At 50.0% G+C, this 11,885-nt stretch overlaps 1 protein-coding gene across 3 annotated transcripts; it reads right to left on the bottom strand.

Moving 5' to 3' along the window:
• Positions 1 to 30: 30 nt before the first annotated feature.
• Positions 31 to 11,851, bottom strand: bbs7 (Bardet-Biedl syndrome 7). Of its 3 annotated transcripts, none has more exons than XM_030368144.1 (20): positions 11,555 to 11,851; positions 11,367 to 11,463; positions 11,167 to 11,232; positions 11,022 to 11,084; positions 10,637 to 10,812; positions 10,093 to 10,279; positions 9,885 to 9,957; positions 9,433 to 9,540; positions 8,068 to 8,198; positions 6,720 to 6,804; positions 6,193 to 6,295; positions 5,706 to 5,898; positions 5,012 to 5,086; positions 4,871 to 4,936; positions 4,317 to 4,456; positions 3,310 to 3,474; positions 2,817 to 2,926; positions 1,972 to 2,075; positions 770 to 893; positions 31 to 406 (listed from the first exon to the last, which is right to left on the bottom strand). In XM_030368144.1, exons 1-20 carry the CDS (start codon positions 11,572 to 11,574, stop codon positions 273 to 275), a joined length of 2,220 nt encoding a protein of 739 aa, XP_030224004.1. In that variant the 5' UTR covers positions 11,575 to 11,851; the 3' UTR covers positions 31 to 272. The 3 variants fall into 3 exon arrangements, with proteins under 3 accessions (XP_030224004.1, XP_030224003.1, XP_030224005.1); XM_030368143.1 differs by having other exon boundaries at positions 4,871 to 4,939; positions 11,555 to 11,850; XM_030368145.1 differs by having other exon boundaries at positions 4,871 to 4,939; positions 11,367 to 11,850.
• Positions 11,852 to 11,885: the final 34 nt, after the last annotated feature.

Genomic DNA, 11,885 nt, shown 5'->3' with positions numbered 1-11,885 from the left:
TAAATGTAAGTAGCATTATGAGTAATACTATTTAAATTAAATGAACTTTATTTTACACACATATTCACTTGAAACCTCTATAAAATGTATATTTGCATGAATTTATTGTCAAAGATCCATTTAGGTGTACATTCTGTTATATCCGACCTATCAACACTTGTAAAATTACCTTCTAAAACACATTTTTGACAGATAAAAAATAAGTATATCCTATTATATTCAGACTATCCAACATAACTCTTCTATCCACAACCCGTCCATGGACCACCAAACTAGGCTTCACTGAAGAAGTCCAGCAGGGAGTTCAGGTCGTAGTTATCAAGTATCTCCAACAGTGCGGACACCTTGGTCTTCACGTTCTGACCTTTGAACTTGAACTTATCGATGAAGAGGTCTGTGATCATCCCTGCAGAGAGAAGATAGAGGTATTACAGACGTGATACATGATTAAACATTATCTCAATGAATGCTCAGATATGGTGAGCGAGTATATATGTGATTGTTATGAGAGATATATAAGATGTATGGATAGTCAAAGGTAGAGTACGGTGATAGTTAAAAGTACAGTAAAGGGATAGTTAAAGGTACAGTATGGTGATGGTTAAAGGTACAGTATTGTGACGGTTAAAGGTACAGTACGTTGATAGTTAAAGGCACAGCATGCTGAGAGTTAAAGGGGAAAGTATGGTGATAGGTAAAGGAACAGTATGGTGATAGGTAAAGGAACAGTATGGTCATAGTTAAAAGGTACAGTATGGAGGGTCCTCACCGTAGAGTCTCTCCAGGTGCGCTGGCTGCTTCTTGTACTCGTCCAGGAGGTGCTGGGACTCGTCCAGGATGCTGCGGTACTCCGGGATCAGGAAGTCAGCGGTGCCCTCGTGGACCTGCAGCTCCTGGGGAGGGAGAGGGGGAGGGGGGGGGGGGGGGGGGGGGGGGAGGGAGATAGGGGAGAGTGAGGGAAATGGGAGAGTGCAAGGGAGGAGGGGGTGTGAGGGAGAAGGGTGAGAGTGAGGGAGATGGGGGAGTGTAAGGGAGAAGGGGGAGTGAGGGAGAAGGGGGAGAGTGAGGGAGATGGGGGAGAGTGAGGGAGATGGGGGAGAGTAACATAGAAGGGGCTGAGTGAGGGATAAAGGGGAGGGTGAGGGATATAGGGGAGAGTGAGGGAGAAGGGGGAGAGTGAGGGAGAAGGGGGAGAGTGAGGGAGAAGGGGGAGAGTGAGGGAGAAGGAGGAGAGTGAGGGAGAAGGGGGAGAGTGAGGGAGAAGGGGGAGAGTGAGGGAGAAGGAGGAGAGTGAGGGAGAAGGAGGAGAGTGAGGGAGAAGGGGGAGAGTGAGGGAGAAGGGGGAGAGTGAGGGAGAAGGAGGAGAGAGAGGGAGATAACAGATCAGCACACAGGGACACCTCTTAAGGCCGATATATGCTGTTTTAGACGTAACGCGTAAGCACGTATGATACATAACCCCCCCTTGCGCGGTAAAATATCCCCCCTTACGTGCTTAAGTGCGTCGCCCAAAATTCCTGACTATGCGATTAAAACACTACGGCCCTACGCAGCTCGCAAAGACTGATTGGCCAGCTAACCACATCCTTTCAGGAGTCTCACATTTCCGGTTTTACAGCATAATAGCGCCATTTTTAAAAGGCCGTGACAGAAGCGAATGAAGAATTTTGAAGCAGGAGAAGAAGAAAACACAAGAACGAATTATGATAATTATAAATATAAACAAGCCAGCGATTTCCACTTCCACGCCCACAGATTTTTTCGTTGCTCCCCCTACTGTTCTGGCGGAGAATCCCCTTGCAACACGCGCAATCCTTAAGGAACCTTAAAGGAACCGTAAATCAAAACTTGTCTAAAACAAGTCCCTTGTGTAAATTACGTGCTTGCGTCTCTGCGTCTAAAACGACCCTAAATCGGCCTTTAGGCGATTGATCCAGAATGTGGTCCAGGCGTTCTGAGAGCTGATCTGACCTTCAGGGCGTCGATGAGCTGGACCTTCTTGGCCAGCATCAGCTGGTACTCCAGTTTAGGGTGGATCATCCTCAGGGTATGGCTCACCGACTCATCGTTTATATCTACAGTCAATACACAACCATTCATCAAATGATTGTGTATTGACTGACTCAATACTATGATTAACATGATCAATATATCTACCACACAGTCAATACTACGATAAACATGATCAATACATCTAACACACAGTCAATACTAGAATAAACATGATCAATACATCTACCACACAGTCAATACTACGATAAACATAATCAATCTATCTACCACATTGTCAATAATACAATAAACATGGTCAATAGATCTCGCACACACACTCGCAATTTATATCTATAATAAAATGTGATGTTAACCTTGTGCTATCTTAGTGTAGTGATGCAAGTGTTGTGAGGTGTTATGGTATGTTAAGCTGTGTTCAAAATCGCTCATTCACTATTCCCTATATAGTGTTTATGATACAGTGCACTATATAGGGAACGAACAAACGAGAATCCGGACACTATGCTGAACATTTCTAAACGACCGCATTGCAGTGTGGTATACGGGAGTAACATGTAGGGAACATTGTTTATTCACTCAAATTTTGGGTATATTATGTCCACATATAGTGAATGAAATTAACCACTGAGAATTTGAACACCACTACAAAATGGCGAGCTCCCTAGTATATAGTGCATTATATCCGTGATAGAGAACAATTTCAAACACAGCTTTAGTGTTATGTCAGTGTTTGGCGTGATGTGATGTTGTTGTCATGTAACAACGTCATGTGACGGGGTCATGTGACGGGGCTGCCCGCCCACCGTAGGAGACGCTGAGGTTGATCTTGCGCTGTGTGGCCTCCTTGGAGAGGACGTCACTGAGGATGGAGATGGTGGAGATGTTGTCCGAGCGGAACTGGCCTTCCCCTTTACTGGAGGAGAGGAACACAGCTGCCTTCATCTGAACATAGGACAGTGTGTGTGTGTGTGTGTGTGTGTGTGTGTGTGTGTGTGTGTGTGTGTGTGTGTGTGTGTGTGTGTGTGTGTGAGTGAGAGGTGTGTGTGTGTGTGTGTGTGTGTGTGTGTGTGTGTGTGTGTGTGTGTGTGTGGGTGAGGTGTGTGGGGGCACGCGGTGTTAACACGGCTTCATATTGCAGAGTGATATTGCTGATGCGCTCACTGGCGCCATCTGGGGGAGATGGGCGGTACACCTCGTCTACCACCTCTCCCCTGGGCCACCTGGGGCGCTGGGTCGGAGCCGGGCTGCCACACTGCGTGTGTGTGGGTGTTGGTGTGAGCATGTGTGCGTGTGTACCAGTAGGTGGCCTCCAGCTGGGTGCCCAAGAAGGTGTTGGTGAAGTGCAGGGTGACAGTGTCGCCGGCAGGGGTCTTCTCCGGGACCTCGGGAAGACAGAAGCCCACCCAGGAGTGGATCTCAGCCAGACTGAACTGACCGGACAGACTCAGACGGCTCATCGGACTGGGAGAGAGAGAGGGAAGAGAGATATCATGAGAGAGAGAGAGGGGGAGGGGAGACAGACAGCATTAGAGGTAGAGGGAGAGGGGGAGGGAGAGAGAGACATCATGAGAGGAAGAGGGAGAGGGGGAAAGAGACGTCATGAGAGGGGGAGGGGGAGAGAGACATCATTGGGAGAGAAGGAGGGGGAGAGAGACATCATGAGAGGGGGAGAGAGAGAGGGGTAGTGAGAGGGGGAGAGAGACATCATGAGAGAGAGAGAGGGGTAGAGAGAGAGAGAGAGAGAGAGAGAGAGAGAGAGAGAGAGAGAGAGAGAGAGAGAGAGAGAGAGAGAGAGAGAGAGAGAGAGAGAGAGAGAGAGAGAGAGAGAGAGAGAGAGAGAGAGAGAGAGAGAGAGAGAGAGAGAGAGAGAGAGAGAGAGAGAGACAACATGAGAGGAAGAGAGAGAGACATCATGAGAGGGAGAGAGAGACATCATGAGAGGGAGAGAGAGACATCATGAGAGGGGGAGAGAGACATCATGAGGGGGGGAGAGAGACATCATGAGAGGGAGAGAGAGAGACATCATGAGAGGGAGAGATAGAGCCATCATGAGAGGGAGAGAGGGGGAGAGAGAGACATCATGAGAGGGAGTGAGGGGGAGAGACAACATGAGAGAGAAAGAGAGAGGGGGAGAGGAGACAGGGACACTACTTTAGTTATGAGAGCGGGAGTGAGGGGGGGAGAAAGACAGGGAAATGTAGAGATAAGAAGAGATAAGAAGTGAGATGTGAAGGTGGAAAAGACGAGTAGCGATAAGTAGAGATAAGTAGAGATAAGAGGTGTAGTATTAGGGCGGTGCTGACCGCTCCTGCTGCAGGCTGTGGGTCCTCTGGTGGAGCGAGAGCGGCTTGATGGGGTACTGACGGAGCTGGCAGGTCTTGGGCTGCAGGCGGGGCGTGACGTAGGCCCGCAGGGTCCCGTACTGACCCTCGATGGACCGCACCTGGAACACAGTATTATGGTCTGTCTCCTGCTGGGAACACACACCGAGTGATACTGAAAGTGAAAGTGAAACCAATCTCCATCTCCAGCTCTGTGGACTCTCACACCAGGCCCTGATCCAGGAGCTGGGCGGCCTCTGGTCCTCTGACCGAGAAGGGCAACGCGTGTGGGACCACGTTTGGTCCTCATGTGACCCCTGACCCCCAAACCCCAGGGAGTCCTGCTGCGCTACGAGACGTCAACAGCAGAGCCGTACTCTGTTAGCCCCGCTGCTAACGCTAGGAGCTACATGATGGAGGAGGAGGAGGAGGAGGAAGGCTGAGTATCCATCAGGTATACCATCCATCCTCCTCTTCCTCCCCAGGTCTGACCAGGAGGGAGGAAGAGGAGGTGATGAAGACGAGGGCCGGCTCACCTTCAGCTCCAGCCTGGTGGTGTTGGCCTGGCAACGGTACGTGGCCAGCAGGAAGTTCCCGTTGGGCTGCTGAGGTCAGACGGAGACACGGGTTAGCAGAGGGTACGGTGGGGCGGCTGTGACCTTTGACCTGAGCCTCACCTCTGAGTCACACTCGCTGAAGCTGACCACGGCCGAGTTCTTATCCACGTCCAGCAGGTCGATGGGCACGTCGCTCTGGGGAAACACACACACACACACACACACAGCAGTGAGCAGGCTAGCCCTAGCCGTTAGCTCCTCTGGACTAGCATGCTGCACCTCATCATTAGCGTTCATGCACATCACGGGAATCAAAAGAGCATGTTTATAAGCATACTCAACCTCACGATTGCACGTGTATTGGCATATTGAGCCTCACAATAGCATTGTGTGAGCAGGTTTAGCCACCAATAGCATGTGTATTACCTTGTTTAGCATAACGAAAGCATTTGTATAAGCTTGTTTAGCATCACAAGAGCAGGTGTTTTAGCATGTTTTAGCCTCCAACAGCACTAATATACTGGGTACCACAATGCTTTGATCCTCAACAAGCTAATACACATGCTATTTGAGGCTAAACATGCTAATACAAATGCTAATGTGAGGCTTACCATGCTAATAAACATGCCATCGTGATTTCCACCGTGCTAATGCAAGTGACATTGTGATGCCCCCACACACACACACACACACACACACACACACACACACACTGTCCTATGTTCAGATGAAGGCAGCTGTGTTCCTCTCCTCCAGGGCCGTCAGCCCCCGCGTCAGCCCCGCGACAGCCCCGCGACAGCCCCGCGTCGCTGACCTGCAGCAGCAGGTTGTCGATGGCGGTCTGGACCTCCAGCGTCAGGCTGTAGCTGGCGTCGTCCTGGCAGAGGGTGAATTTGTCGTTGATGCTGAACACGGGCACGGCGGACACGGCCGATGGGGACTGCGCCGTCTGCTGGTAGCGCTCGCGGCCCTGCAGCACCTGGCCCTGCAGCTGCTCCAGCTCCAGCCTGGGACACACAGGGGCATCGTGGATAATGTAGGCACTGCACGACTGAACACGAATGCACGTGTTACAATGTGGTTAATGGTTGGTTGTCGGTCGTGTAATGGTGCCTTATGGGTAGTGTAGTTAAAGGTTTGACCTGTATGTGCTTAGGGGATATGAAATTAAATGTTGTTACATGTATGGGCGTAGTACAGTCGAGTTATGGGTGGTGTAGTAAGGCGTGGGTCTTCCCTGGCCCTGTCCCCTGGCCCTTTCCCCTGGTTCCGTCCCCTGGCCCTGTCCCCAGGCTCTGTACCTGAGTGCGGCCACTTTGGTCTGGGTCTCCTTGCTCATGCGCAGCTCGTCCCCGGGCCCCGCCTCAGCCTTCTGGGGCTCTGTGGTCAGACCGGTCACCCAGCCTGGAGACAGCAGCACGTCAACACACAACGCATCACAGCAACACACTGCACCCTATCGATACAACACGACACACAGTAACACACACCAACACACAGTAACAGACAAACACACCACTACACAGCAACACACAGTAACACATTAACACATAGCACCACGTCAACACAACGCGACACAGCACCACGTCAACACAACACACACACCAACACACAGTAACACACCGCACATGGTCAACACAAGGCGACACACAGTGACACACCGCACCACATCAATACAACACGACACACCAACGCACAGTAACACACAGCACCACGTCAACACAACAACACACAGTTACACGTGACTCACGTCAACACAACGTGACACACTGAGACACGTCAACACAACGAGACACACATCAACACACCGCGACAGATCAACCATCACCTGTGTAGGTGGCGGTGATGACCTCATCGTAGGAGTCCTTTCCGACACACCCCCCCTGGATGGACGTCACGCTCTCTGACAACACCTGGAGGAGGGGGGGGAGCCGTCAGGTTCTCACACTCTACCTTTAATAAAGCAACAGTTAATCAGGCAGCTGATGGCTAAATGAACTGATGACAGAGAACTACACCGTCCAGACCGGACTCCCATACAAAAATTTGGCCGCCGTTAGAAATATGAGGTGCAGCAAAAAAAAATAGAGTTGTTCAGATACCGATACCGGTATCTGAAATTCCTCCGATACTGCCGAAAACACAGTATCGGGTATCGGCGAGTACGCAAGTCAATGTTATGATACCATCACGTTACTCATTTACTACCCAGGGAACAGAGATCATCCCAATACGTAGTTATATTGCAATCCTTAACGGTCAGAGGAGGAAAGTCGGAACGGTAAACGTGTCATCTCCGACCTACGTGCGATCGAGCTACCAAGACAGAAAAACATGGACGGACACTTGGACGCTAACTACAAGAATAGAAATGTATCATTATAAATATTGATTATAAATGTAATTAATCTAGTTCAAGAACAATCTAGAACAGGTTATATTAGTAGTTACGATGCTAGATACTGTATCGATATGTACCCGATATCAGCCGAAACTCAAGTTCAGGAATCGGGAAGGAAAGAATGGTATCGGAACATCTCTATCAAAAACTCTGCAGGTGCCGTGACCCCTCCCAGTAGGGGTCTTCTTGACCCCCTCCCAGTAGGGGTCTTGACCAGGGCCGGAGTGGGACCCTTTTTCAGCCCTGGGGAACATGTGGCCTAAGTACAACGGCAAGTGGGCACTGGGCGCAGTGTAAGGCTCCTACCAGTTGGGAGTGAGAATGGTATCGGAACAGAGAGACATACATGCAAATATGATGTGCATGTATTTACCTCTATGTCAATTGTGGCACCCATTGCACTCCTGACCATCCCTGGAAGAAGGGATCCCCTACTATGTGTTTCTTCTCAAGATTTCTTCCTTGCTGATTTCAAGGGAGTTTTTTCTTGCCCGTGTGGGGGCATGGGTAAAGGGGGGTGTCATAAATATTTGGCCTGTTAAGCCCTTTGAGACTGTAATGGTGATTAAGGGCTATACAAATAAAATTGAATTGAATTTAATTGAGTGACCCCGCACCGAGGCCCAAAACAAATAAATAATAATTGAACACCGGCACTCGCAGCCCAAAAGTCAGACCGGCCAATCGGGAATGGTCCCAGACCTCCCAATTAGCCACTCCGGGCCTGGTCTGTGACCCCCTCCGGTGAGGAGGAGCAGTCCGGCCTCAGACTCACGTGCTCGTAGCGCAGCGCTGGCTCCCCGGAGTCGTCGAAGCCGTACACCTCCACGCCGCCGTCGTCCCGGCCAATCAGCAGGTCGGCCACTCCGTCCCCTGTGATGTCGTAGGTGTCGATGCAGAGGACCCCTGGAGGGCGGAGGAAGACCACAAGCTGTGACCCCGCCTCCAACCACACGCTGTGACCCCGCCTCCAACCACACGCTGTGACCCCGCCTCCAACCACAGGCTGTGACACCGCCTCCACCCACATGCTGTGACCCCGCCTCCAACCACACGCCGTGACCCCGCCTCCACCCACATGCTACACCCGGCTAGTCTCGGGTTGAGGAGTCTGCTACATCACTCTGAATAGAGTGAACACGAGTGCTACACCGCTTTGACTATTGTGATTCAGAGTTCTACATCTCTCTGCACAGAGTGAATATGCGTGCTACACCGCTCTGATTGGAGTGAATAAGAGTTATATATCACTCTTGATAGAGTGAATAAGAGTGATACATCACTCTGGACAGTGTGAATAAGAGTCTGCTACATCACTCTGAACAGTGTGAATAAGAGTGCTACATCACTCTGGACAGTGTGAATAAGAGTGCTACATCACTCTGAACAGTGTGAATAAGAGTGCTTCATCACTCTGAACAGTGTGAATAAGAGTGCTACATCACTCTGAACAGTGTGAATAAGAGTGCTACATCCCTCTGGACAGTGTGAATAAGAGTCTACTACAGGCCTATTCAACTAGCGGCCCTTGGGCCAAATGCGGCCCCTCTTACATTTTTTCTGGCCCGCAAGAGGTTGCAAGCAAAAAATAAATAAAATAAAGGAGAAACATAGTTGCATGCAAATCAGGTTTCTGTGTGTAGCTGGTGATACTAGCCAGTATCAGTACCCCACAATCAGGAACTGGCATCACTTATTCTGACAATGTCTGGCTCAACCGATACGTGTGAGTCTAGCTTTTCTCATATGAATGCCATCAGAACAAGGGCACGTTGCTCCATGACCTATGAGAAGCTGCATGAGTGTCTCAGGATGAGCAAAACTAGGCAAACAAGGCAGTGCATCTTTCTCACTGACTCACTGGCTCAAAATGTCTCATATGTACAGTAGTTCTGTTTTGTGATGATTCAAACAACATTGTTGAATTCTAAATACGTGTCCAAAATATGTGAGAACAAAATATTTTATAATGATACGATTAAAAGTCAAGAAGGAAGGAATGCGTCAGACAAGTTTATTCCATGTAGTAGTATTATATATATTAAGTTAACACTACTTTAAGTACGATTTATTTGTAGTGATTTATTCACGTAGTTTTACTCCGTGTGGCCCATGAACCCATGGACAGTGTGACCAGTACCTCCTTTCTTCTGCTCATTGTCCATCTCCCACTGGGCGCTCGCTGACGACTCGCCCATCTTCAGCAGGCCCACCTTACCGTCCGCTGTCCCGTAGAGCACGTCCTCACCTGTAGTCAGGGGTCAACAGGACGCGGGTCAGCTTCCAGACCGTAGTTGGAGCCGACCTGTTCTAGTAGGTGCTGTTCTTTGGTGTGTGTCTTTGTTTGGATAAAGCATTATCAGATTGAATATTGATGGTAAATGGACTGCATTTATACAGCGCTTCTCTAACCAGTGTTCACTCAAAGCGCTTTACAACATGGCCCAACATTCACCCATTCATGCACACATTTCCACACCAACGCTGGAGTCAGCCGCGCAGGGCGCCAACCAGGGGGCTCAGCCTCACTCTCTCCTGGGAGGAGTCTGCTAATGACTTCCATTTCGATGAATGGGACGAGGGGTGACTTGCCTCCATCTTTGTTGTACAGCTGTAGGACTGAGGGGGGGCCGGGGACCTCCACGTCATACAGGAGCTCTGAGCCCTGCATGGTTACACTCACAGTTAGGAATGAACACATAATATGCTGAAATCCTGGGGGTGTGTCTTACGACCCTAACCCCACCCACCTGGAGGTGTGGCTAACGACCCTAACCCCACCCAACCTGACCACACCTACCTGCAGCACCCTGAGGAGGCGGTCCTGGCAGGCGAGGACAGGCGCGGTGCGCTCCAGGTGCGGTGAGGTCACACAGGTGATGTCGTTGATCTTGTCTCCGGACAGGAAGTAGTCCTGGTCCTTACAGTCGCAGTAGTGGTTGTAGATGTAGCTAGCGCACACGAAGAGGTCCGCCCCCGACACGCGCCTGACCAGCCAATCAGAAGGAGGGTTAGTGTCACAGCCAATCAGAGGAAAGGGTATGAAATGGAAGAGTTACTGGATAGTAGGTATGTTAGCATAAATACGACTGTTAATGGTGTTGGTGTTGTAACTGTTTTAAATGCTCATGTAAAAGTTAATGTAAAGTTAGTGTAAAGTTTAGTGTAAATGCTTATGTTAATGTTTCTGAAAAATGTAATGCTAATGTTAGAGTAAATATTAATGTTAGTAGAAGTGTAAATGTTAATATTGATGCTAATGCTAGTGTCCAGTGTAAAGAGGAGCAGTTCCTAGCGCCTCATGCTAGTGTAATAAGGCTTAGCTCCTAGCCCCTAGCTCCTACATGGCATTGATGCTCTCGGTGAGGTTGGCCTCGAAGGTGAGGAACTGTTTCCCCTTCTTGGTGAAGCCGCGGACCTCGGATCCCGAACACACAAAGATCTTCTCCTGGGGGGTCCCCAGCGCCCCCCCCAGGTCCAGACGGCTCACCTTCTGACCGGGCAGGGTCTTAAACACGGGCTGGACACACAAACACACACACACACACAGGTCGGGTCAAGGTTTATAAAGCACATTTAAAACCAAAGTCAACTGAAGACGATTTAAAGTTGAAAACAAAATGATAGACGATAAACAGAACTGTTGAGAGAGCGTTCTGCTTATTAACGTTGTGTTCATGTACAAAAACGGTAGAGAAACATTTAGAGAGACAGTACAGAGACACCTACCACCGGCTCGCCCTTCTTCATCCCAAAACACGTCACCACGCCGTCTTGGTCTGCAACAGCCACCTGAGGAAGAGGAAGATGAAATCAGTGTGATGTTCAGGACAGGATTTAAGATGCTGACCTCCCCCAGTCAGACCACCAGTACCTTCTGGGTGGTCTTCTTCCCCAGGGCTGGCAGCAGTCTCATGGTCTTCTGGGAGGTGACCCCGACCTGTGGGTCATAAACGTGAACGTCTCGATCAGATATATCACACGTTAGATTATGAATGTGTTTTAAGAAGTACAGCTGATGTCGTGCTCAGCTAGATCTGACCGTGGACACAATTTAGTGATACTTAGGATCACCTGCATGTAATCCACTCGGTTCAGGTGGAGTTCCATGGTGGTCAGTGGAGCGGGACCACAGCGGGTGGAGGAGACACGGCTGAGAGAAGACCTTGACCTCAGGGGGTGGAGGAGACAATGGTAGAGGAGACGAGGAGACACGGCTGAGAACCGGGGGCTGCTGTTCAGATCATAGGACAGATTGGTACCTCAGAGAAGAGCCGTTCATGGCACCGAGCGGTGATGGAGGAGCAGCCGAGGAGCGGTCAGGATTATCCGACACACGGGGATTAGCGAGGTGGTTTTACGTTAGCATTAGCCTGCTGTTAGCTTCTGTTAGCCTAGCTTTCAACCCGCTACCACTAACCCCGACACATGACTAACTACAGCTGGACAACGTTAACCGATGAGTCCATCACTGCTCTGGTGGACGTCTCGCTGAAACGTTCTTCACAACAGGTGGACGCACTGGCCCGTTGTCCTGGCAACGAAGCATCCCACCAAGCGTGCACCTGGTTGGCCAAGCGTCGCCGTCATGGA

This window comes from Gadus morhua, chromosome 10 (assembly GCF_902167405.1).
Source record: "Gadus morhua chromosome 10, gadMor3.0, whole genome shotgun sequence".
Classification (NCBI taxonomy): domain Eukaryota; kingdom Metazoa; phylum Chordata; class Actinopteri; order Gadiformes; family Gadidae; genus Gadus; species Gadus morhua.
Note: the sequence above shows the minus strand (reverse complement) of the source record. Positions and strands in the feature narration are given on the sequence as shown.

Excerpts from the sequence above, each read along its gene's own strand:
- bbs7 (XM_030368143.1), bottom strand. The coding sequence starts at position 11,574 with ATGAACGGCTCTTCTCTGAG. Across the intron at positions 5,087-5,705 it reads TCGACAACCTGCTGCTGCAG|AGCGACGTGCCCATCGACCT; the intron begins GTCAGCGACGCG and ends GTGTTTCCCCAG. Across the intron at positions 2,927-3,309 it reads CAGCTGGAGGCCACCTACTG|TAAAGGGGAAGGCCAGTTCC; the intron begins GTACACACGCAC and ends CCTCTCCTCCAG.